Source organism: Hyperolius riggenbachi, chromosome 10 (genome assembly GCF_040937935.1).
Source record: "Hyperolius riggenbachi isolate aHypRig1 chromosome 10, aHypRig1.pri, whole genome shotgun sequence".
Taxonomy (NCBI): Eukaryota; Metazoa; Chordata; class Amphibia; order Anura; family Hyperoliidae; genus Hyperolius; species Hyperolius riggenbachi.
In genome coordinates this window covers 269,374,976-269,399,600 of record NC_090655.1, presented here as the reverse complement: position 1 = coordinate 269,399,600, position 24,625 = coordinate 269,374,976, and the positions used below count along the sequence as shown (strand labels likewise).

The 24,625-nt window shown below is 48.0% G+C and overlaps 1 protein-coding gene across 1 annotated transcript in view; it reads right to left on the bottom strand.

The window, feature by feature from the left end:
• The window catches only part of LOC137537194 (zinc finger protein 850-like), a 113,236-nt gene extending 89,189 nt beyond the window's left edge, over positions 1-24,047 (bottom strand). Inside the window, exons 1-2 of the mRNA XM_068259304.1 lie at positions 24,000-24,047; positions 12,279-12,848 (exon numbers count right to left, since the gene is read on the bottom strand). Of these exons, the coding sequence (XP_068115405.1) occupies positions 12,279-12,813 (535 nt within the window). The 5' untranslated portion in view covers positions 12,814-12,848; positions 24,000-24,047. The remainder of the gene's footprint in view (positions 1-12,278; positions 12,849-23,999) is intronic.
• Positions 24,048-24,625: the final 578 nt, after the last annotated feature.

Below are 24,625 nucleotides of genomic sequence, written 5' to 3'. Positions count from 1 at the left end.
AGCTGCGGGGGGCAGTGCAGTGCTGGGGAGATGTATGAGCTGCTGGGGGGGGGGGGGGGGCATTGAAGTGCTGGGGAGATGTGTGAGCTGCGGGGGGTGGGGAGGGGCATTGAAGTGCTGGGGAGATGTGTGAGCTGCGGTCGGCATTGCAGTACTGGAGAGATGTGTGAGCTGCGGGGGGACATTGCAGTGCTGGGGAGATGTGTGAGCTGCGGGGGAATTGCAGTACAGGGGAGATGTGTGAGCTGCGGAGGGCATTGCAGAACAAGGGAGATGTGAGAGCTGCGGGGGTCATTGCAGTGCTGGGGAGATGTATGAGCTGTGGGAGGCATTGCAGTACTGGGGAGATGTGTGAGCTGCGCGGGGGGGGGGGGGGGCATTGCAGGACTGGGGAGATGTGAGCTGCTGGGGGCATTGCAGTACTGGGGAGATGTGTGAGCTGCGGGGGAAATTGCAGTACTGGGGAGATGTGTGAGCTGCGGGGACATTGCAGTACTGGGAGATGTGTGAGCTGCGGGGGACATTGCAGTGCTGGGGTGATGTGTGAGCTGCGGGGGGCATTGCAGTACTGGGGAGATGTGTGAGCTGCGGCGGACATTGCAGTACTGGGGAGATGTGTGAGCTGCGGGGGGCATTGCAGTACTGGGGAGATGTGTGAGCTGCGGGGGCATTGCAGTGCTGGGGAGATGTGTGAGCTGGGGGGGGGGGCATTGCAGTACTGGGGAGATGTGTGAGCTGCGGGCGGCATTGCAGTACTGGGGAGATGTGTGAGCTGCGGGGGAAATTGCAGTACTGGGGAGATGTGTGAGCTGCGGGGACATTGCAGTACTGGGGAGATGTGTGAGCTGGGGGGGGGGGGCATTGCAGTACTGGGGAGATGTGTGAGCTGCGGGCGGCATTGCAGTACTGGGGAGATTTGTGAGCTGCGGGGGGCATTGCAGTACTGGGGAGAGGTGTGAGCTGCGGGGGAACATTGCAGTGCTGGGGAGATGTGTGAGCTGCGGGGGGGGGGGGGGGGGGCATTGCGGTACAGGGGAGATGTGTGAGCTGCGGGGGGACAATGCAGTACTGCGGAGATGTGTGAGCTGCGGGGGGCATTGCAGTGCTGGGGAGATGTGTGAGCTGCGGGGGGCATTGCAGTACTGGGGAGATGTGTGAGCTGCGGGGGGCATTGCAGTACTGGGGAGATGTGTGAGCTGCGGGGGGACAATGCAGTACTGCGGAGATGTGTGAGCTGCAGGGGGCATTGCAGTGCTGGGGAGATGTGTGAGCTGCGGGGGGCATTGCAGTACTGGGGAGATGTGTGAGCTGCGGGGGGCATTGCAGTACTGGGGAGATGTGTGAGCTGCGGGGGGACATTGCAGTGCTGGGGAGACGTGTGAGCTGCGGGGGGCATTGCAGTACTGGGGAGATGTGTGAGCTGCAGGGGGCATTGCAGTACTGGGGAGATGTGTGAGCTGTGGGGGGCATTGCAGTACTGGGGAGATGTGTGAGCTGCGGGGGGCATTGCAGTACTGGGGAGATGTGTGAGCTGCAAGAGGACATTGCAGTGCTGGGGAGATGTGTGAGCTGCGGGGGGCATTGTAATGCTGGGGAGATGTGTGAGCTGGGGGGGGGGGCATTGCAGTACTGGGGAGATGTGCGAGCTGCGGGGGGCATTGCAGTGCTGGGGAGATGTGTGAGCTGTGGAGGGCATTGCAGTGCTGGGGAGATGTGTGAGCTGCGGGAGACATTGCAGTACTGGGGAGATGTGTGAGCTGCGGGGGGCATTGCAGTGCTGGGGAGATGTGTGAGCTGCCGGGGGGGGGGGGGCATTGCAGTGCTGGGGTGATGTGTGAGCTGCGGGGGCATTGCAGTACTGGGGTGATGTGTGAGCTGCACGGGACATTGCAATACTGGGGAGATGTGTGAGCTGCAGGGGGCATTGCAGTACTGGGGTGATGTGTGAGCTGTGGGGGGCATTGTAGTACTGGGGTGATGTGTGAGCTGTGGGGGGCATTGTAGTACTGGGGAGATGTGTGAGCTGCGGGGGCATTGCAGTACTGGGGAGATGTTTTAGCTACCGGTGGCATTGCAGTGCTGGGGAGATGTGTGAGCTGCAGGGGGCATTGCAGTGCTGGGGTGATGTGTGAGCTGCGGGGGCATTGCAGTACTGGGGTGATGTGTGAGCTGCACGGGACATTGCAATACTGGGGAGATGTGTGAGCTGCAGGGGGCATTGCAGTACTGGGGTGATGTGTGAGCTGTGGGGGGCATTGTAGTACTGGGGTGATGTGTGAGCTGTGGGGGGCATTGTAGTACTGGGGAGATGTGTGAGCTGCGGGGGCATTGCAGTACTGGGGAGATGTTTTAGCTACCGGTGGCATTGCAGTGCTGGGGAGATGTGTGAGCTGCGGGGGACATTGCAGTACTGGGGTGATGTGTGAGCTGCGGGGAGCATTGCAGTACTGGGGAGATGTGTGAGCTGCGGGGAGCATTGCAGTGCTGGGGAGATGTGTGAGCTGCGGGGGACATTGCAGTGCTGGGGAGATGTGTGAGCTGCGGGGGGCATTGCAGTACTGGGGAGATGTGTGAGCTGCGGGGGGGCATTGGCTAGGAGTCTGGCTGCTGCATTCTGTACTAGTTGTAAGGGGCGCAGAACCGTATCTGGGGATCCAACAAACAGGGCATTGCAGTAGTCCAGGTGGGAGGATACAAATGCATGAACCAGGGCAGGTAGGTCTTCAGCTGGGATAAGGTGCTTGATTCTCGCTATATTTCTCAGATGGAAGAAGGAAGACGTATACATAGTTACATAGTTGTTTGGGTTGAAAAAAAGACATACGTCCATCGAGTTCAACCACAGAAAAAAGTACAATACCAGCCTGCTCCCTCACATATCCCTGTTGATCCAGAGGAAGGCGAAAAACCCTTACAAGGCATGGTCCAATTAGCCCCAAAAGGGAAAAAAATTCCTTCCCGACTCCAGATGGCAATCAGATAAAATCCCTGGATCAACATCATTAGGCATTACCTAGTAATTGCAGCCATAGATGTCTTTCAACGCAAGGAAAGCATCTAAGCCCCCTACAGTATAGCCATATCTCTCCTCCCTTCCAATAAGGAACCACACTGCTGCACACTGCAGCTCCTACTGGACAGGAGGTAAATGGGGGTGGGGGAACCTCAGAACCAGAAGCTTTCACACATAAAATTGCAGAACTCTGCAGGGAGGAGAGACCCCAGACAGATCTCCCCTTATCATATCCTGTTACCACTGCACCTATGTACACACCCTATAAGAGACTATGCTGAAGAGCCCCAGCATTACCTAAAGATACAGCATCCCCCTACTGTGACCGATCTGTGTACAGTAATGTACAGTGACCATTATCAGCTTATTACAGGCAGGTAACACTAAGTCACCCCTACTGTGACCAATCTGTGTACAGTAATGTATAGTGACCATTATCAGCTTATTACAGGCCGGTAACACTAAGTCACCCTCTACTGTGACCGATCTGTGTACAGTAATGTACAGTGACCATTATCAGCTTATTACAGGCAGGTAACACTAAGTCACCCCTACTGTGACCAATCTGTGTACAGTAATGTATAGTGACCATTATCAGCTTATTACAGGCCAGTAACACTAAGTCACCCCTACTGTGACCGATCTGTGTACAGTAATGTACAGTGGCCATTATCAGCTTATTACAGGCAGGTAACACTAAGTCACCCATACTGTGACCAATCTGTGTACAGTAATGTACAGTGACCATTATCAGCTTATTACAGGCTGGTAACACTAAGTCACCCCCTACTGTGACCAATCTGTGTACAGTAATGTACAGTGACCATTATCAGCTTATTACTGGCCAGTTACACTAAGTTACCCCTACTGTGACCAATCTGTGTACAGTAATGTACAGTGACCATTATCAGCTTATTACAGGCCAGTAACACTAAGTCACCCCTACTGTGAACAATCTGTGTACAGTAATGTACAGTGACCATTATCGGCTAATGCTATTATAGGCCGGTAACACTAAGTCACCCTCTACTGTGACCAATCTGTGTACAGTAATGTACAGTGACCATTATCAGCTTATTACAGGCCGGTAACACTAAGTCACCCCTACTGTGACCAATCTGTGTGCAGTAATGTACAGTGACCATTATCAGCTTATTAGAGGCTAGTAACACTAAGTCACCCCTACTGTGACCAATCTGTGTACAGTAATGTACAGTGACCATTATCAGCTTATTACAGGCCAGTTACACTAAGTTACCCCTACTGTGACCAATCTGTGTACAGTAATGTACTGTGACCATTATCAGCTTATTACAGGCCGGTAACACTAAGTCACCCCTATTGTGACCAATCTGTGTACAGTAATGTACAGTGACCATTATCAGCTTATTATAGGCCGGTAACACTAAGTCACCCTCTACTGTGACCAATCTGTGTACAGTAATGTACAGTGACCATTATCAGCTTATTACAGGCCGGTAACACTAAGTCACCCCCTACTGTGACCAATCTGTGTACAGTAATGTACAGTGATCATGATCAGCTTATTACAGGCCGGTAACACTAAGTCACCCCTACTGTGACCAATCTGTGTACAGTAATGTACAGTGACCATTATCAGCTTATTACAGGCCGGTAACACTAAGTCACCCCCTACTGTGACCAATCTGTGTACAGTAATGTACAGTGATCATGATCAGCTTATTACAGGCCGGTAACACTAAGTCACCCCTACTGTGACCAATCTGTGTGCAGTAATGTACAGTGACCATTATCAGCTTATTAGAGGCTAGTAACACTAAGTCACCCCTACTGTGACCAATCTGTGTACAGTAATGTACAGTGACCATTATCAGCTTATTACTGGCCAGTTACACTAAGTTACCCCTACTGTGACCAATCTGTGTACAGTAATGTACAGTGACCATTATCAGCTTATTACAGGCCAGTAACACTAAGTCACCCCTACTGTGAACAATCTGTGTACAGTAATGTACAGTGACCATTATCAGCTTATTACAGGCCAGAAACACTAAGTCACCCCTACAGGCCAGAAACACTAAGTCACCCCTACTGTGACCAATCTGTGTACAGTAATGTACAGTGACCATTATCAGCTTATTACAGGCTGGTAACACTAAGTCACCCCTACTGTGACCAATCTGTGTGCAGTAATGTACAGTGACCATTATCGGCTTATTAGAGGCTAGTAACACTAAGTCACCCCTACTGTGACCAATCTGTGTACAGTAATGTACAGTGACCATTATCAGCTTATTACAGGCCAGTTACACTAAGTTACCCCTACTGTGACCAATCTGTGTACAGTAGTGTACAGTGACCATTACCAGCTTATTACAGGCTGGTAACACTAAGTCACCCCCTACTGTGACCAATCTGTGTACAGTAATGTACAGTGACCACTATCAGCATATTACAGGCCGGTAACACTAAGTCACCCCTATTGTGACCAATCTGTGTACAGTAATGTATAGTGACCATTAGCATCTTATTACAGGCCGGTAACACTATGAGTGACAGAACAGAACATGGCACCCAAAGCCATCAGGGTGTCTGTACTGTTATTGTTAGTAGCTCTCACCAAGTACAAACAAGAGTGATAGTTTTAGATGAGAAAAATCTAACATGAGTACATAGCATAACCCCTAATATGATCTATAATCTGATCTAATCTAAGCAAATTTGAAGTGAAAATAAACTTTTGATACAATGCATTGTATGTCAATTAAGAAATAGAGAATCTGAAGCAAATCAATTATTCTCATGTTGTTTTCCAGTACAGGAAGAGTTAAAGTGGACCTAAACTCTTGCACAGGATAGAAGGAGCCATAGAAAAAATGCGCCCTGTATGTATTTAAAGAGTTTAGCCTGTTTAATTCCCTCTCATCTCTGTGACTAGTTAAAAGCTGTAATACGTTTCAGCTGACTGCCATGGCAGAGCAGCTAATTTGTTAACACAGGATGTTAAAGAGTAACTGTCAGGCTGCAGAAGCGAATTTAAACCTCTATTCTCCTGTGTTAAACAGTTTAGAAGGAAGCCAGAAAGCCATTAGTGAAGATAAAAATCTCAGTTACCTTTGATGTGTGCGTATCTTAAAGGCTGTTATAGACCCATAAGGACGCAAGCCGCGTAGTAAACTGCAAAGCATTCTGGGGCCCTCCCCTCGGCTGCTAATGAGACGTTACAGCAGCTTTCTAATCAGTCCAGCGCGAAGCACTGGAAATCTCGGGGCAGAGTACACTGCAGGAGTCAGCTATTGTTCCTAGCCACATGGCTCATTAATATTCACTGCACACTGTGTTATTCTGTACGAGCTCCTCTGTGATCAGGAAGCAGGCAGGACATGACGACACATTTGACAGAAAAACATGGAGCCTGCCATGAGCTGTCAGGAGCATCTATCTCTGCATATACTATATAAAAATTCTGTGAAATCCAAACGTGGACAGTGAAATGCATATGTAATGTAAGTACAGCCAATCTTTAGCTACTGATATATGTGTTTATTTTCTCTGAGACCTTATACCTAACAGCTCCTCTTTAACAATATGTTTGCTTCCATGCAAGCAGGAAGTAGACAAACGGCAGATTATCCTTCTAGTTAACCAAGATGGCGCCGCTCCGGTAGCCACGGCCACAGGGCTCCGGAATATTCTTTAACTATCTCCTTCTCCTCTATGTTGTGCCCGAATCCCCCCTTACCTACCGGGGAGGATGTGGGGGCACAGGAGAGCCTGTCCACAGTGCTCAATCATCAGCCACGGGACGGCGGCAGCCTGCCAGCTGATCAGGGCCCACGTGCTCTGATCCGCGCTTCACCACCGCTGCCCAGACTGCTATTCGCCACTCAGGGAAACTGTGTGACCTGCCGCCGCTGAAGAACGGCTTCTCCCGGATTTCCGACATCGCACGGCCCGTGACCTGTAGCCATCAGTCCCGACACCATCCACAGCAGCTCTCGGACGGGACCCAGCCGCTGCTCCAACCTTGTGCACTCACTGGCCCACAGGATCCTTCCCCCTGCAGCCGCTCCGGCGTATGGCAGACAGGACCACACTAGCAGCTCTCCACCATTGCTGTTGTGACCTGGATCGGCATCTGCCTTTTTACAACGGACACGGTAGGCTACTGATCCCCGGCACTGGTCCCAGTCTTTAAAGCGGCCCAGCATGGCCCCTGGGAAACGTGCTCGCCTCCACCACTGCGGCACCTAAATACTGCAGGCAAATCATGGGACCGGAATTCAAGTGCCCCACCACAGGGTCTCCTGTGCCTGTTTCCCCTACACGAGCAGAGGCGGCCTGATCTCTGCTACTACTCCAGCCACCATAGGAACATGGCCGCTCCTCCACTGTGACCACAGAAGGCCTGATGTCGCCACCCCACAGCACTCTACTCCCAGGGCAGCCACAGAAGAGCAGATGCCGGCGCTCCACCACCGGGTCGTCCCCCCCGATCAAATTGCTGCTAGGCGGCAAGCTGGGGCCTGGATTCTAAATGCAGCCATGGGATCCACCAGCCACACCACCAACCAGCTGGACAGCAGGACTCTCTGAACTCTGTCTCTCTCTGGCCAACAATCCTTCTTCTCATTCTCTCTCTCTTTATTCCTGTCTTCTCTCTTTTCTCTCCTTCTCTACGTACTGTCGGACATTACGGGGGCATCCGAGTTGCTACAGAGTAGTTGAGCGCCGCCAAGCACTGGGACCCTTCTAGTTTTTGCTGCTATGTATATGCCTACTCTTGTAATACTACACTGCATGTGTTATGCCACTCAAGTGTATATCTACTGCATGTCTGATACTGTATGTGCCAAAAATTTGGCGAAATAAAATGATTCTGATTTATTGCAGGATTTGTATCAGCTGTAAAAAGAAATGTTTTTATTTAAAGATTATTATGCTGTTGCTTATCTTTTAGAGTTGAGATGAAGTTCTGAGTTCAGGTCTGCTTTAAGAAACTTCAGTTGTTCTCTGAGCTCTCCGACCCAACTTGAGTCAAAGACAGCACTGTTTTCTGAAGCACTTAGGCCCCGTTCACACTTGCGTTTTGGCAAAAAAATGGACCGGATCCTGATCGGATCCTGACCTGATCCAGATCAGAACCGTACGGTACCGATCCGGATCCGGTCCGTTTGTATCAGGCATGCATCAGGCTGCCATCCGGATCCGTGGGCAAAAAATAGCGAAATTTAAAAAAAAAATGTTGGGGTCAGCAGAAGGTGCACCTGGTGCACCTGTAGAATCAGGTTCCTCCGCTGTAGGCCTCACCTCCACCTCCGACATTCTGCCAAACAGCTCCAGCACGTCTGTCACTGCTGCTCCACTCCAGACATGCTTGGCCCATGTGTCCCCATCCGAAATGGCCGCTTGCATACGCATAGGAAGTGGGGTAGGCAGTGTGTTCTGTGCCTTCCGTTCCCCATTGGTTTCTGTATTCCTGATGGTGCTGTCAGGCTCAGGTCCGGCTCCGGTCCGGGTGCGTGGGCCGGAGATCCCGACCCAAACAATAGCGCATGTTGGAAAAGAGTCCGGAGTCCGGATCCGATCCGGCTCCGTACTGTACGGAATGGACGCGTGTGAACGTCCGCACAGACTTTACATTGCTATGCAGAACGTACGTTCCGTTTGTACAGTATGCGGTCCGGATCAGATCCGGAAAATCCGGATAGCGAACACTAATGTGAACCGGGCCTTACACATGAAAGAACCAGTGAAAGACAACTTCAGATAAGGTTTTACTGCAGGGAAGTTCAAAGGGTCATTAGCTCTGTTCGGTTTTATAGTTTAAAATACAGAGGGCCAGATTTATCAAGAGTGTCTGAGACAAAATATTAGTAGGTTTTTTAGAAATCCGTGCAGAACTGTCTCAGACATCCTAAAGGTGGCCATACATGGTACAATTTTTCAATTAGATAATTTAGTTCAATTATTCCGTTAGATCGAATATAAAGATTTTTCCAGCATGTCCGATCATTTTTCCCGAAAAAACGGGATAATCGTTCGAATTTCTTGATCGAAAAAAAAAAAAATTTCAACTTTCATTCAATTCGATCATTTAGATCGAATAAACAGGAAAATCGAACGTTTTTATTGTGCCGTGTATGGCCACCATAAGAAATCACTAGCTAGTGCAGATTCCTTCTTAAACTGTAAGGACTAGAAGGAGCTAGGAAGGTCTGTCAGGCAGTGCAGTGTGTGAGGGGAATTGCTGTTGCTGAGGTAACCAACACACCTGCTGTCAGCAGGCTCTGAGTGAGGGGGAGGAGCCCTTCACACATCACATCTATCCTGCACTATCTGTAGAACTGTTAATGAGCACTTCTTATCTGCAGCAGTTAACCCTCTGGCAGATAATCCCGACACTGTATCGGGGTGAAAAAAGATGCCCATTTAGATAATCCCGATACAGTGTCGGGGTAAAAAAAAAAATGTTCCCCAGACTGTACCATGTGTTGCCGGGTGCGCCGGGTACAGGGATTGCTGTGATCGTCCTCCGATAGGTCTCCGGTCCTCCTGAGCCCGTCCTCTGATCCCCTCTGGTCCCCTCCGGTCCCTCCATGGCGTCACCTTCGTCGCGTCTCCTTCCGTGATCGTCCCGGGCCTTCCGATTCCGCCTCTGGGCCTTCCGATCCCGCCTCTGGGCCTCCGATCCCGTCCTCGTGGCCTTCCGATCCTGATCCCGTCCTCTGGGCCTTCCGATCCCGTCCTCTGGTCCTTCCGCCTCCTTTCGCGTGTTCTTCCGCCTTCTTTCGCGTCTCCTTCCGCGTCCACGTAATGACGTCGTGAGGTCGACGCTAGGGGGCGCGGCGGTAAATTTGAATTTGTATTGGATTGAATGCACCTGTATCCAATCCAATACACAGTAAAAAAAAAAACAAATTTGAAACATAAACAAAAGAAAAAAAAAAAAAACACCATTTGCTATTTGAGATTGCTGACACTTGCACTGATATATTTCTGCTGATTTTCTGCTTTGGACTATCGACTATTCTATTGATTGCCGCCTGGATTTGACCCTTGCTTTTGGATAACGACGACGCTTTGATTTGATTGCCGCCTGGATTTGACCCTTGCTAAAGACACTACCCAGAATAATCCTGCCCCCCCACGATTCCCATTTACAGGCGAACCCGGCCAAAAAGTTCCCTGTGATCCTAACCCCCTGGCCTATTTGAAACTTTTTTTGGACGAGGCCATAATCCAAATTATAGTGGACGAGACCAACCGCTATGCGGAACAGCAGCCTGGTCCATTCAGAAGGTTTGCTAGGGGAAAAAGGTGGGAACCAGTCACCCAGGATGATATATGGCTATTCCTGGCCATCCTCATCCTCCAGGGGGTTGTGGGGAAACCCCGACAGACATCATATTGGAGCACCAACCGACTGATTGCTACACCTTTTTTTGGGACTGTCATGTCAGAAAACAGATTTAGCCTCATCATGAAAAACCTGCATTTCATGAATAATGAGATCTTTGATGAGGCCACCCATCCTGCCCCCAAACTGTGGAAGATCTACGACCTATTTCAAATGGTCATACGCAAATTTCAGTCCGTGTATGTTCCAGAACGAGACGTAAGCGTCGATGAGAGCCTAATGGCGTATAAAGGGAGACTTGCCTGGAAACAGTATATCTCTTCCAAGCGTGCCAGATTTGGGATAAAATCGTTCCTATTGTGCGAATCTAATTCCGGATATATTTGGAATGCCATTATATACACTGGCAAAGGCACACAATTTGACCCCAGCTACAGCCAGTTTGGCCTTGCATCCGCCTCTGTCCTCTCCCTCATTTCACCGCTTCTTGGTCAGGGATATTGCCTGACCACAGATAATTACTATACCTCCCCTGAACTATATGAATACCTCATCAGACACAAGACTGATTCATATGGCACTGTCCGGCCTAACCGTCGCAATCTGCCATCAGCCTTTTCTGCTCAGAAGCTGAAGCCAGGGGAAATTGTGGCATGGCAGAAGGGTAAACTGATGGCCCTTCGCTGGAAGGACAAGAAAGATGTTTCCGTTTTGTCAACAGTCCATAACACTGACACTGCTGCAGCCAAGAATCGTGCTGGGAAGACAATCCAGAAACCCCAGGTCATTCTGGATTATAATCAGACAATGGGTGGGGTGGACCGTGCTGACCAGTGCATAACATTCTACCCCGTTGTGCGCAAACAGCAGCGCAAATATTACAAGAAAATCTTTAGACATCTGGTGGAGCAGTGTCTTTGGAATTCTTATGTCCTCTACAAGAAACAAAATGACAGGCCTCTTCCTCACTTTGACTACATTTTGAAGGTTTGTGAGGAAATATGCTTACAACATCAGCAACCACAAACTGAGGCGAATAGACCAGGACGTCGTGCCTCCTATGTCGTAAATCCAGTGCGACTAACAGGACGTCATTTTGTAGAGCACGTGCCACCCACTGAGCGCAAAGCAACACCTACCCGCATGTGCGTTGTGTGCTGCTCTAAGAGGGGGCCGAATGGAAAAAAGGTGCGCAAGGAGACGCGCTTTTACTGCCCTGAATGTGATGTAGGACTTTGTGCTGTCCCTTGCTTTAAAATATTTCATACTCAGGAAGTGTATTGATGTTTCGATACTTTTTGTGCTGCAACTGCTGCTTGATCTGAATTAAGATGTTTTGTTTACGTATTGTTACTATTAAATGTTTTTTTTGCCATGATTTTCATGTTTTATTATTTTTTTATGCTTAGGATAAGCACTAGAACCTTGTTTGCTAATGATTTGGTAAGTTACAGGCCTGAAATATTAAAAAAAAAATTCATTGGAAAATTCCATAGACTTTTTTGGGCAGAAATTAGGGGAGAATTGAAACGCCCAGGAGGTTAAGGAATGAATTTGCACTTTTCTTAACTGTCGTGTAGCTCTAGAAATCAACGCTAAACTGCCGCTATTACATAGGCTTTGGGAAGTTTCTTACTATCATGCAGAACTGTTCTTCTGCTGGTTAGAACAGTTTTAGAAGAAAAAACTGTCGGTAATGCTTTGATAAATCTGGCCCAATGTGTGATCTGTAATTGCAAATATGACAGAATGACACAATGTTCTGGAAAAAAAAAAACACAAAAAGATGTATCTGAAAATAAAAATATGGGACTCTTTTTGTATCTACTAATGTTCTAATAATTATCTGTACTACACATACAATGCATAATATCATAAGGTGTATTTTTTTGCTTCAGTGTCACTGTAATGTTGATTACTCACCTGTTCTGCCCCCTATAAGAGTGTGCCCCTGTATAGCTGTCCCCATCATGTCATCCTCCTCTGCAGAATGCTGATCACCTCTCATATACGTCTCTTCTTCTTCCTCTTTAATCACTCTTATTATTAGACCTTCCTCCATAGACTGCTGATCATTCCTCACATATGTCTCCTCTTCTTCTTTAATCACTCTTATTATTAAACCCTCCTCTTTGGATTGCTGATCACTCTTCACATACGTCTCTTCTTCTTTTCCCACTTTTTTAATAGTCACCATCATATCACCCTCCTCTGAAGATCGTATATCACTCCTCTCATACGTCTCTTCTTCCATTTTAATCACCTCCATGATGCCACTCTTCTCCATAGACTGTTGATCACTCCTCATATAAGTCGTCTCTTCTTCCTCATTAATTGTCCCCATCATGTCACCCTCCTGCACAGACTGCAGATCACTCCCCACATACGTCTCTTCTTCTTCCTCTTTAATTTTCCTCATCTTGTCACCTTCCGCCATAGACTGCTGATCACTCCTCATATACCTCTCTTGTTCTTTGAGTTCAGATCTCAGTTCTGAAAAGGATAACAGATTATAGCTGTAAGATATTAGCAGTAATAAACAGAGCACAGAAAATAACATAATTTGCTAGGGGGTGATAATATCCCATAAGCTGTGGTATCCTGCACATTCAGTACCACAGTCCTCTCTTTCAGTGTGCCTTGCTCATTATCTGGTGCTTCTCTCCTCCTCTCCATGCACACATTCCTGGGAGGTTACAGCAGTGCCGGCAGTGGTAGATGGATGAGGATGTGAGGAGAGAACAGCTGGAGACAGAAGAGCACTTGACAAAGGGCATGTTGCCCGAATCATTGTGCTGGTCTACATATGCTGTATATAACTGATGAAAATAAATAAGAATATTTGTAGAATTGCTCTTACATGATTGGTTGAGTTCAGATTGGATCTGTATATATATAGCTCCATATCCTGACCATACCTGAGGCCACCTGTCCATCACCTACTGACACCAAACCCTCCAAAAGCCGTAGCAACAAACCTCCTCGCTGGGACAGTGCCAATACCAGGACCAAAGCAGCAGAGGCCACCCAACCACTCGCCAGCTGCAGCCAGCCACACCCCTTGTTACCTGGCTCCACCCCCTAGCTGTGACACACCAGCCATCATCTTTCTGTAGATTCCAACCTCTAAAGTAGAAAGAGAGGTCCGCTGCTTAAACCACACAAAACAATTCCAGAAACCACGGAGTCAACAAGCAGCACTCCGATCCCCAAAATGATGCAAATTACTTGCAAAGAATAAAGGTAGCCAGGTCTCCACCTGGATTTGCGATTTTAGCTTAATTTATTGCATAGTATCATAGCCAGAAAACATGGCCTTTGTAAGCATTTTACACAGCTACCTTTATTCTTAGCAGACTCCAACCTCTCCCACTGTGGGACATAAAACTCCTGTGACTGCAGTAATAACCACAGATGATAACAGGTATATTTAGCTGCATGATTTATAGCATAAGAAGTAACATAAATCCAGAGATAAGGTAATACAGAGAGTGTGCCTATGTGTGATGCACCAGCTGGAGGTGGTAGCTGCTCCACGAGGATCTTATGGGCTCAGTATTCCATGGCATACAAGATCGGACAGTCACAGCTCCCCTCCACACTATTCACAGGTTATATTCTTCTCTATGGCCTCGATTCATAAAGCACTGCCACATACGGTAATGCTGAAAACAACTGACTTTACCGAGCACTTAGGAAAGTGTCAATTCATAAAAGCTGTTACCGCATGAAAAGCTGAAATTCCCGAGCAGTGAGGTAAATTACCGACTTGTGCGGTGAACTCCTCCAGCACGTCAGTAAAGGTCAATTTATAAAAGATTAGAGCAGGCAGTAATGACATGGAGAATACCACTTGCTGTGAGGAGGTGATAACACTGCGATAAGGACGAGGGACTGTGTAAAAGCCAGCAGCAGAGCGATCGGAACAAACAAGGCTTTCCTGAATACCCCAGGCTGTGTTTTTAACCTCTTGGGTACCTGTTTTCAGATGTTATTTCACATCAGAAAGCCTGCATGCGTAAAGTTTCTTGAAGTTCTTCTAAGCTGTGGTAATTAAATAGATAGATTAGAAAGACTCAGGGCAAGGAGAGTCGGTATAACAAAACATGCACATCTAAAGGGAAGTTGGGGATGCCTCTTATTAAAATGCTGTCTCTGCACGGAGAACAGGAATGTAACAACTCGGCCAGCTACTCATGAATGTATCAACTCAGCCAGCTACTCTTCTCATTACCGACACTTTAGTTCGTTAAATTGCCGCATTTCTACCGCACCTGCGAATACTTTTATGAATTAGCACACAGAAGTCTAAAATACAGAATGCTGTATTTTTCCGCTCACACTTTTTTACCGAACATACCTTTATGAATGATAGCCTATGCCTCTATCCCTAAGGGGCAATTATCTAACCTAATCCACCATATAGAAACTTTGTACCATTCTCAGGAAGAAAGGCCGACTACCCTACAATAAAACGCTACTACTCCCTGCAAGCTCTCTCCTGAGAGATGTATGCGCCTGGATTCTGCTCACACCCTTCATATCACTAACCATCCCGCCATTACCTGGTATAACATTCCCATCAGCCACTTCTCAGCCATATAAAGCCAGTCACTGATAACATAAGCTCTCCTTACAGATGTATGCGCCTGGATTCTGCTCACACCCTTCATATCACTAAACATTCCCCCATTACCTGGTATAACATTCCCATCAGCCACTTCTCAGCCATATAAAGCCAGTCACTGATAACATAAGCTCTCCTTACAGATGTATGCGCCTGGATTCTGCTCACACCCTTCATATCACTAAACATTCCCCCATTACCTGGTATAACATTCCCATCAGCCACTTCTCAGCCATATAAGCCAGTCACTGATAACATAAGCTCTCCTTACAGATGTATGCGCCTGGATTCTGCTCACACCCTTCATATCACTAAACATTCCCCCATTACCTGGTATAACATTCCCATCAGCCACTTCTCAGCCATATAAAGCCAGTCGCTGATAACATAAGCTCTCCCTACAGATGTATGCACCTGGATTCTGCTCACACCCTTCATATCACTAAACATTCCCCCATTACCTGGTATAACATTCCCATCAGCCACCTCTCAGCCATATAAAGCTGGTCACTGATAACATAAGCTCTCCTTACAGATGTAGGCGCCTGGATTCTGCTCACACCCATCATATCACTAAACATTCCCCCATTACCTGGTATAACATTCCCATCAGCCACTTCTCAGCCATATAAAGCTGGTCACTGATAACATAAGCTCTCCTTACAGATGTATGCGCCTGGATTCTGCTCACACCCATCATATCACTAAACATTCCCCCATTACCTGGTATAACATTCCCATCACCCACTTCTCAGCCATATAAAGCCAGTCACTGATAACATAAGCTCTCCTTACAGATGTATGTGCCTGGATTCTGCTCACACCCTTCATATCACTAAACATTCCCCCATTACCTGGTATAACATTCCCATCAGCCACTTCTCAGCCATATAAAGCCAGTCACTGATAACATAAGCTCTCCTGAGAGATGTATGTGCCTGGATTCTGCTCACACCCTTCATATCACTAAACATTCCCCCATTACCTGGTATAACATTCCCATCAGCCACTTCTCAGCCATATAAAGCCAGTCACTGATAACATAAGCTCTCCTGAGAGATGTATGTGCCTGGATTCTGCTCACACCCTTCATATCACTAAACATTCCCCCATTACCTGGTATAACATTCCCATCAGCCACTTCTCAGCCATATAAAGCCAGTCACTGATAACATAAGCTCTCCTGAGAGATGTATGCGCCTGGATTCTGCTCACACCCTTCATATCACTAAACATTCCCCCATTACCTGGTATAACATTCCCATCAGCCACTTCTCAGCCATATAAAGCCAGTCACTGATGACATAAGCTCTCCTTACAGATGTATGCGCCTGGATTCTGCTCACACCATTCATATCACTAAACATTCCCCATTACCTGGTATAACATTCCCATCAGCCACTTCTCAGCTATATAAAGCTGGTCACTGATAACATAAGCTCTCCTTACAGATGTATGTGGCTGGATTCTGCTCACACCCTTCATATCACTAAACATTCCCCCATTACCTGGTATAACATTCCCATCAGCCACTTCTCAGCCATATAAGGCCAGTCACTGATAACATAAGCTCTCCTTACAGATGTATGCGCCTGGATTCTGCTCACACCCTTCATATCACTAACCATTCCCCATTACCTGGTATAACATTCCCATCAGCCACTTCTCAGCCATATAAAGCCAGTCACTGATAACATAAGCTCTCTCCTGAGAGATGTATGTGCCTGGATTCTGCTCACACCCTTCATATAACTAAACATTCCCCCATTACCTGGTATAACATTCCCATCAGCCACTTCTCAGCCATATAAAGCCGGTCACTGATAACATAAGCTCTCCTTACAGATGAATGCGCCTGGATTCTGCTCACACCCTTCATATCACTAAACATTCCCCCATTACCTGGTATAACATTCCCATCAGCCACTTCTCAGCCATATAAAGCCAGTCACTGATAACATAAGCTCTCCTGAGAGATGTATGCGCCTGGATTCTGCTCACACCCTTCATATCACTAACCATCCCGCCATTACCTGGTATAACATTCCCATCGGCCACTTCTCAGCCATATAAAGCCGGTCACTGATAACATAAGCTCTCCTTACAGATGTATGCGGCTGGAATCTGCTCACACCCTTCATATCACTAAACATTCTCCAATTACCTGGAATAACATTCCCATCAGCCACTTCTCAGCCATATAAAGCCAGTCACTGATAACATAAGCTCTCCTTACAGATGTATGTGCCTGGATTCTGCTCACATCCTTCATATCACTAAACATTCCCCCATTACCTGGTATAACATTCCCATCAGCCTCTTCTCAGCCATATAAAGCCAGTCACTGATAACATGAGCTCTCCTTACAGATGTATGCGCCTGGATTCTGCGCACACCCTTCATATCACTAAACATTCCCCCATTACCTGGTATAACATTCCCATCAGCCACTTCTCAGCCATATAAAGCCAGTCACTGATAACATAAGCTCTCCTTACAGATGTATGTGCCTGGATTCTGCTCACATCCTTCATATCACTAAACATTCCCCCATTACCTGGTATAACATTCCCACCAGCCACTTCTCAGCCATATAAAGCCGGTCACTGATAACATAAGCTCTCCTTACAGATGTATGCGCCTGGATTCTGCGCACACCCTTCATATCACTAAACATTCCCCCATTACCTGGTATAACATTCCCATCAGCCACTTCTCAGCCATATAAAGCCAGTCACTGATAACATAAGCTCTCTCCTTACAGATGTATGCGCCTGGATTCTGCGCACACCCTTCATATCACTAAACATTCCCCCATTACCTGGTATAACATTCCCATCAGCCACTTCTCAGCCATATAAAGCCAGTCACTGATAACATAAGCTCTCTCCTTACAGATGTATGCGCCTGGATTCTGCTCACATCCTTCATATCACTAAACATTCCCCCATTACCTGGTATAACATTCCCACCAGCCACTTCTGAGCCATATAAAGCCGGTCACTGATAACATAAGCTCTCCCTACAGATGTATGCGCCTGGATTCTGCTCACATCCTTCATATCACTAAACATTCCCCCATTACCTGGTATAAAACATTCCCATCAGCCTCTTCTCAGCCATATAAAGCCAGTCACTGATAACATAAGCTCTCCCTACAGATGTATGCGCCTGGATTCTGCTCACACCCTTCATATCACTAAACATTCCCCCATTACCTGGTATAACATTCCCATCAGCCACTTCTCAGCCATATAAAGCCAGTCACTGATAACATAAGCTCTCCTTACAGATGCATGTGCCTGGATTCTGCTCACACCCTTCACATCACTAAACATTCCCCCATTACCTGGTATAACAGTCACACATCTCTCAGCTATATAAAGTCTTTGGCACTCCAGCCATTGATAACACAGTGATTTTGCTGGAGGGGTGGTCGGATTTATCAATTTAAATATTTGGATCACTTATATCCGAGGTGAATTGTAAAATCTATCTTTTCTTACCTGGGGCTTCTTCCAGCCCCTGAAGGTCATGTGTGTCCCTCGCAGCATCTCCGGTCTTCTCCCTGGTCCTGCTGGCCGCCTCTGAAGTATTGATGACCCCCCATTTGGGTCGGTGTCTTCTGCGTATACATGGGCACGTGCCACAGAGACCTTACTGTGCAGGGCGCTCCTGATGAAGCAGGTTTACGCCCACACATACGCAGAAGACGCCGACCCATCGGGCGTTGGAAAAGACCGAAACTGCGGAGAGACACATGTGACCTCTAAGGGCTGGAAGACGCCCCAGGTAAGTAAAGATAGATTTTACAATTTGCATCAGATATCCTTTAAGGTATGTACACACATTCAGTTTTGATTGGCCAATTTCACCATCTTCATGTACAGTAGAATGAGGACTAAAAAATGTTAAATACTATGAAGACATTATGTAGGTAGGCAAACTCTCATACTACATGGAAGTGGTAAGATTGCTATCAATTCAGAAGATCCATTGCAGTAGACAATCTTCACGTATATGGGTATGGGACAATAGGTCATAGTCTCCAACCCAATAACCAAATACTAATCTGTACCACTGCCATGAACACAACCAGTTAGTAATAACTAAATTAAATGACTCAAATGATATGGTCTCACGTGTAATCATACAAATAAATGTTTTGATTATATCAAAAATGTAGGAGATGTTTAAAAAATAAGAACAGTTAAAAACTAGAGAAGGATTGTTGCGGAGTCATAACAGCAATATACATGGCCGGCCAATTGATAAACACACACCACTCACTCCATGCACACCATAACTCCCCTCATACGACCTATTAGAGCTCAGCGCTGAGATAAACTTCACTAAATAGTGCTAATTCAGAATCCAGTGATCACTGATACATCTTCAATGTTAGTGGATCATAAGCAAGTGGTAAGATTGGCCAACAAAATTGGATGTGTGTATGCACCCTTATACATTATACCATGAGATCTTTACTCCCTCTTCTTTATCCGCTTCAAGTCCACCCATTACTATTTAGCATAAGGACATCACATATAAAACCCCCCTAAATGAGCTGCTCTGGAGAGGGAAGAAAGATGACAACTACACAAGACGGGTGATACTGGACGACATACGGCACTGCTAGGGGCAGAAGAGGCTATACAGGGGAACTGCAAGCACTTGAGGGACATAGCTATATTCCATATACATCTTTTCTAGTCTCTGTGATGTGACTGAATTATTACTAGGAAGGTGAGATGCCAGCACTGGAGGGACATGGCTATATTCCATATAGATCTTCTCTTGTCTCTGTGATGTGACTGAATTATTACTAGGAAGGTGAGATGCCGGCACTGGAGGGACATGGCTAAATTCCATATACATCTTCTCTTGTCTCTGTGATGTGAATTATTACTAGGAAGGTGAGATGCCAGCACAGGAGGGACATGGCTATATTCCATATACATCTTCTCTTGTCTCTGTGATGTGACTGAATTATTACTAGGAAGGTGAGATGCCAGCATTGAATGGGCATGGCTATATTCCATATACATCTTCTCTTGTCTCTGTGATGTGACTGAATTATTACTAGGAAGGTGAGATGCCAGCACTGAAGAGACATGGCTATATTCCATAGACATGGATTCAGGGGCGGACATACGGCCGTGCAGGCCGTGCCGCCGCACGAGGGCCCCTGAAGTTCCGTTTTCTTCAGGGGCCCATTAAGTATTTTTTTTTTTTTATATATTTTTTTTTTTTTTTTATTATTTTATTCCCGGGGGGCCCCCCGACTCCTATCCTCCCTCCCTCCCTCCCTCACCTCGGGGGGCCCCCTCCCGATATGCGCGGCGGGAGAGCGAGCGAGCGGCAAATGCAGGAAGGGCTCTCCAGGCATCCGCTAGAGGCCCAGCCGCTTGGTCTCCAATATGTCTCCAGTTGGAGACATATTGGAGACTCAGCGGCTGGGCCTCTAGCGGATGCCTGGAGAGCCCTGAAGACTTCCTGCATTTGCCGCTCGCTCTCCCGCCGCGCATATCGGGAGGGGGCCCCCCGAGGTGAGGAAGGAAGGAAGGGAGGGAGGGAGGATAGGAGTCGGGCCCCCCACCCGGTTAGCTACCCACCCGGCTACCTAACCACCTACCCACCCGGCTACCTACCTACCCACCCACCAGGCTTCCTACCTACCCACCCGACTACCTAACCACCCACCAGGCTTCCTACCTACCTACCCACCCGGCTACCTACCCACCCACCAGGCTTCCTACCTAACCACCCACCCAACTACCTAACCACCCACCCGGCTACCTACCCACCCGGCTACCTACCCACCCACCAGGCTTCCTACCTAACCACCCACCCAACTACCTAACCACCCACCCGGCTACCTACCCACCCGGCTACCTACCCACCCGGCTACCTACCTACCTACCCGGCTACCTACCTAACCACCCACCCGGCTACCTACCTAACCACCCACCCGGCTACCTACCGGGCTAGTTACCAACCCACCCACCAGGCTACCTACCCACCCACCCGGCTACCCGGCTACCTACCTAACCACCCACCCGGCTACCTACCTAACCACCCACCCGGCTACCTACCTAACCACCCACCTGGCTACCTACCTAACCACCCACCCGGCTACCTACCGGGCTAGTTACCAACCCACCCACCAGGCTACCTACCCACCCACCAGGCTACCTACCTACCCACCCACCAGGCTACCTACCCACCCACCAGGCTTCCTACCTACCCACCCGGCTACCTACCTACCCACCAGGCTACCTACCCACCCACCAGGCTACCTACCTACCCACCCACCAGGCTACCTACCTACCCACCCACCAGGCTACCTACCCACCCACCAGGCTTCCTACCTACCCACCCGGCTACCTACCTACCCACCCGGCTTCCTACCTACCCGGCTACCTACCTAACCACCCACCCGGCTACCTACCTACCCACCCACCCGGCTACCCACCCACCAGGCTTCCTACCTAACCACCCACCCGGCTACCTACCTAACCACCCACCCGGCTACCTACCGGGCTAGTTACCAACCCACCCACCAGGCTACCTACCCACCCACCCGGCTACCCACGCACCCACCAGGCTACCTACCTACCCACCCACCGGGCTACCTACCTACCTACCTACCGGGCTAGTTACCCACCCACCCACCAGGCTACCTACCCACCCACCAGGCTACCTACCCACCCACCCACCCACCAGGCTACCTACCCACCCACCCACCCACCAGGCTACCAACCCACCCACTCACCCACCCACCCACCAGGCTACCAACCCACCCACCCACTCACCCACCCACTAGGCTACCTATCCACCCAACCACCCATGGGAGCTGCGCGCCGGATGGAGGCTGGGACAGGAGGTCTGCTGCTGCAGGTGAGTAAATGTTTTTGTTTTATTTATATTAGCAGGTGTATGTTCTGGGCAGGTCTGCCACATGATTGCATGTATTTTCTTCGCAAATCTGCCGACATGATTGCATGTATTTTCTGGGCATATCTGCCGACATGATTGCACGTATTTTCTGGGCATATCTGCCGACTTGTTTGCACGTATTTTCTGGGCATATCTGCCGACTTGATTGCATGTATTTTCTGGGCATATCTGCCGACTTGTTTGCACGTATTTTCTGGGCATATCTGCCGACTTGATTGCACGTATTTTCTGGGCATATCTGCCGACTTGATTGCACGTATTTTCTGGGCATATCTGCCGACTTGATTGCACATATTTTCTGGGCATATCTGCCGACATGATTGCACGTATTTTCTGGGCATATCTGCCGACATGATTGCACGTATTTTCTGGGCATATATGTGTATTTTCTTGAGAAAACCTGCACAATTATGTGAATTTTCTGGGGAAAGGGTCACCAAAACTTGGGCCCACTGTCTTTGCGTTGCACTTTTCAAGGGAACCTGAGGTGAGAATAATATTGAGGCTGCCATATTTCTCTCCTTTTAAGCAATACCAGTTGCCTGGCTGCCGTGCTGGTCCTCTGCCTCTTATTCTTTCAACCATAGACCCTGAACAAGCATGCAGCAGGTCAGGGGTTTCTGACAATATTGTCAGAACTGAGAAGATTAGCTGCATGCTTGTTGCTGGTGTAATTCAGTTTATTACTGCAGCCAAATAGATCAGCAGGGCCGCCAGGCAACTAGTATTGTTTAAAAGGAAATAAACCCTCACCCCGGGTTCGCTTTAAGTTACAGTTAGCTCCGCCCTCATCCGGTCATTGCCACGCCCATTTTTTGCCGCGGCGCTACGCGACGCAGGTTCTATCCACTAACTGGTTGTAGCCACGCCCATATTTTGCCGCGGCGCGCGTCATAGGGGGCCCACAATTACAATTTTGCACAGGGGCCCACTGCTGGCTGTGTCCGCCACTGCATGGATTACTAGTGATGTGAATTATTACTAGGAAGGTGAGATGCCATCCATAATATATGGCACATGTAGGGGAGCTATTTGAAAACTGGCAACAGCAGTTATAGAAAAGTCTTTTGTATGGCAATTACTTCAAGGGGGGTGATCAGGATAGTGACAGGTGTACTATGACCTCCTCTGCAACAAAGTATGACCAACCCGACCTCTGCTCTGCCCAATATATAACAAGTATATCCAACCCGACCTCTGCTCTGCCCAATATATAACAAGTATGTCCACCCCGACCTCTGCTCTGCCCAATATAGAACAGGTATGTCCACCCGACCTCTGCTCTGCCCAATATATAACAAGTATGTCCACCCTGACCTCTGCTCTGCCAAATATATAACAAGTATGTCCACCCCGACCTCTGCTCTGCCCAATATATAACAAGTATGTCCACCCTGACCTCTGCTCTGCCAAATATATAACAAGTATGTCCACGCCGACCTCTGCTCCGCCCAATATAGAACAAGTATGTCCACCCCGACCACTGCTTTGCCCAATATTTAACAAGCATGTCCACCCCGACCTCTGCTCTGCCCAATATATAACAAGTATGCCCTCCCCGACCTCTGCTCTGCCCAATATATAGCAAGTATGAGCACCCCGACCTCTGCTCTGCCCAATATATAACAAGTATGTCCATCCTGACCTCTGCTCTGCCCAATATATGACAAGTATGTCCACCCCGACCTCTGCTCTGCCCAATATATAACAAGTATGACCACCCCGACCTCTGCTCTGCCCAATATATAACAGGAATGTCCACCCCGACCTCTGCTCTGCTCAATATATAACAAGTATGTCCACCCCGACCTCTGCTCTGCCCAATATATGACAAGTATGTCCACCCCGACCTCTGCTCTGCCCAATATATAACAAGTATGTCCACCCCGACCTCTGCTCTGCCCAATATATAACAAGTATGTCCACCCCGACCTCTGCTCTGCCCAATATATAACAAGTATGTCCATCCTGACCTCTGCTCTGCCCAATATATGACAAGTATGTCCACCCCGACCTCTGCTCTGCCCAATATATAACAACAAATATAATACAATTACCTCTTCCAGCCGTGTCCCTCTCCACCTTAACCTCCTGGCTCCTGTTGCGTTACATCATTTCCTTTCTATGACATAATTACTTCCTTTCTGTGCGTTCCATCTGGGAGACGTGAGGTCGCCATCTTGTGGTGAATAGGGTAACTGCAGCCTGTGTTTGTGGAATCTCCTGCACTCAGCCATGTAAAGACAGCCATACACTGGCGTACACGTATAGAAAGTCTTCCGATGTGGCAGAGCAATCAGTGTGATTGGAATCTTCTTGATTCTATTCACACAGCTCGCCCTGTATTCCCTCTCCCCACATCATCCTCTACAATCAGTGGCAATGTCACTGGGCAGCACAGTGGCGTATTGGTTAATATTTTCACCTTGCAGCGCTGGGTCCACAGTTCGAATCCCAGCCAGGGCATTATCTGCATGGAGTTTGTATGTTGTCACCCTGTCTGTGCTCCCACACCCGAAAAAAAAAAAAGATAGGTTAACTGGCTTTCCCATAAATTGGTCCCGGAATAGGATACATACAAATACATATTACTATGGTGGGGATTAGACTATGATCTCCTCTGAGGGACAGTTATGTGACAAGATAATACACTTTGTACAGCGATGCGGAAGAGGTCAGCACT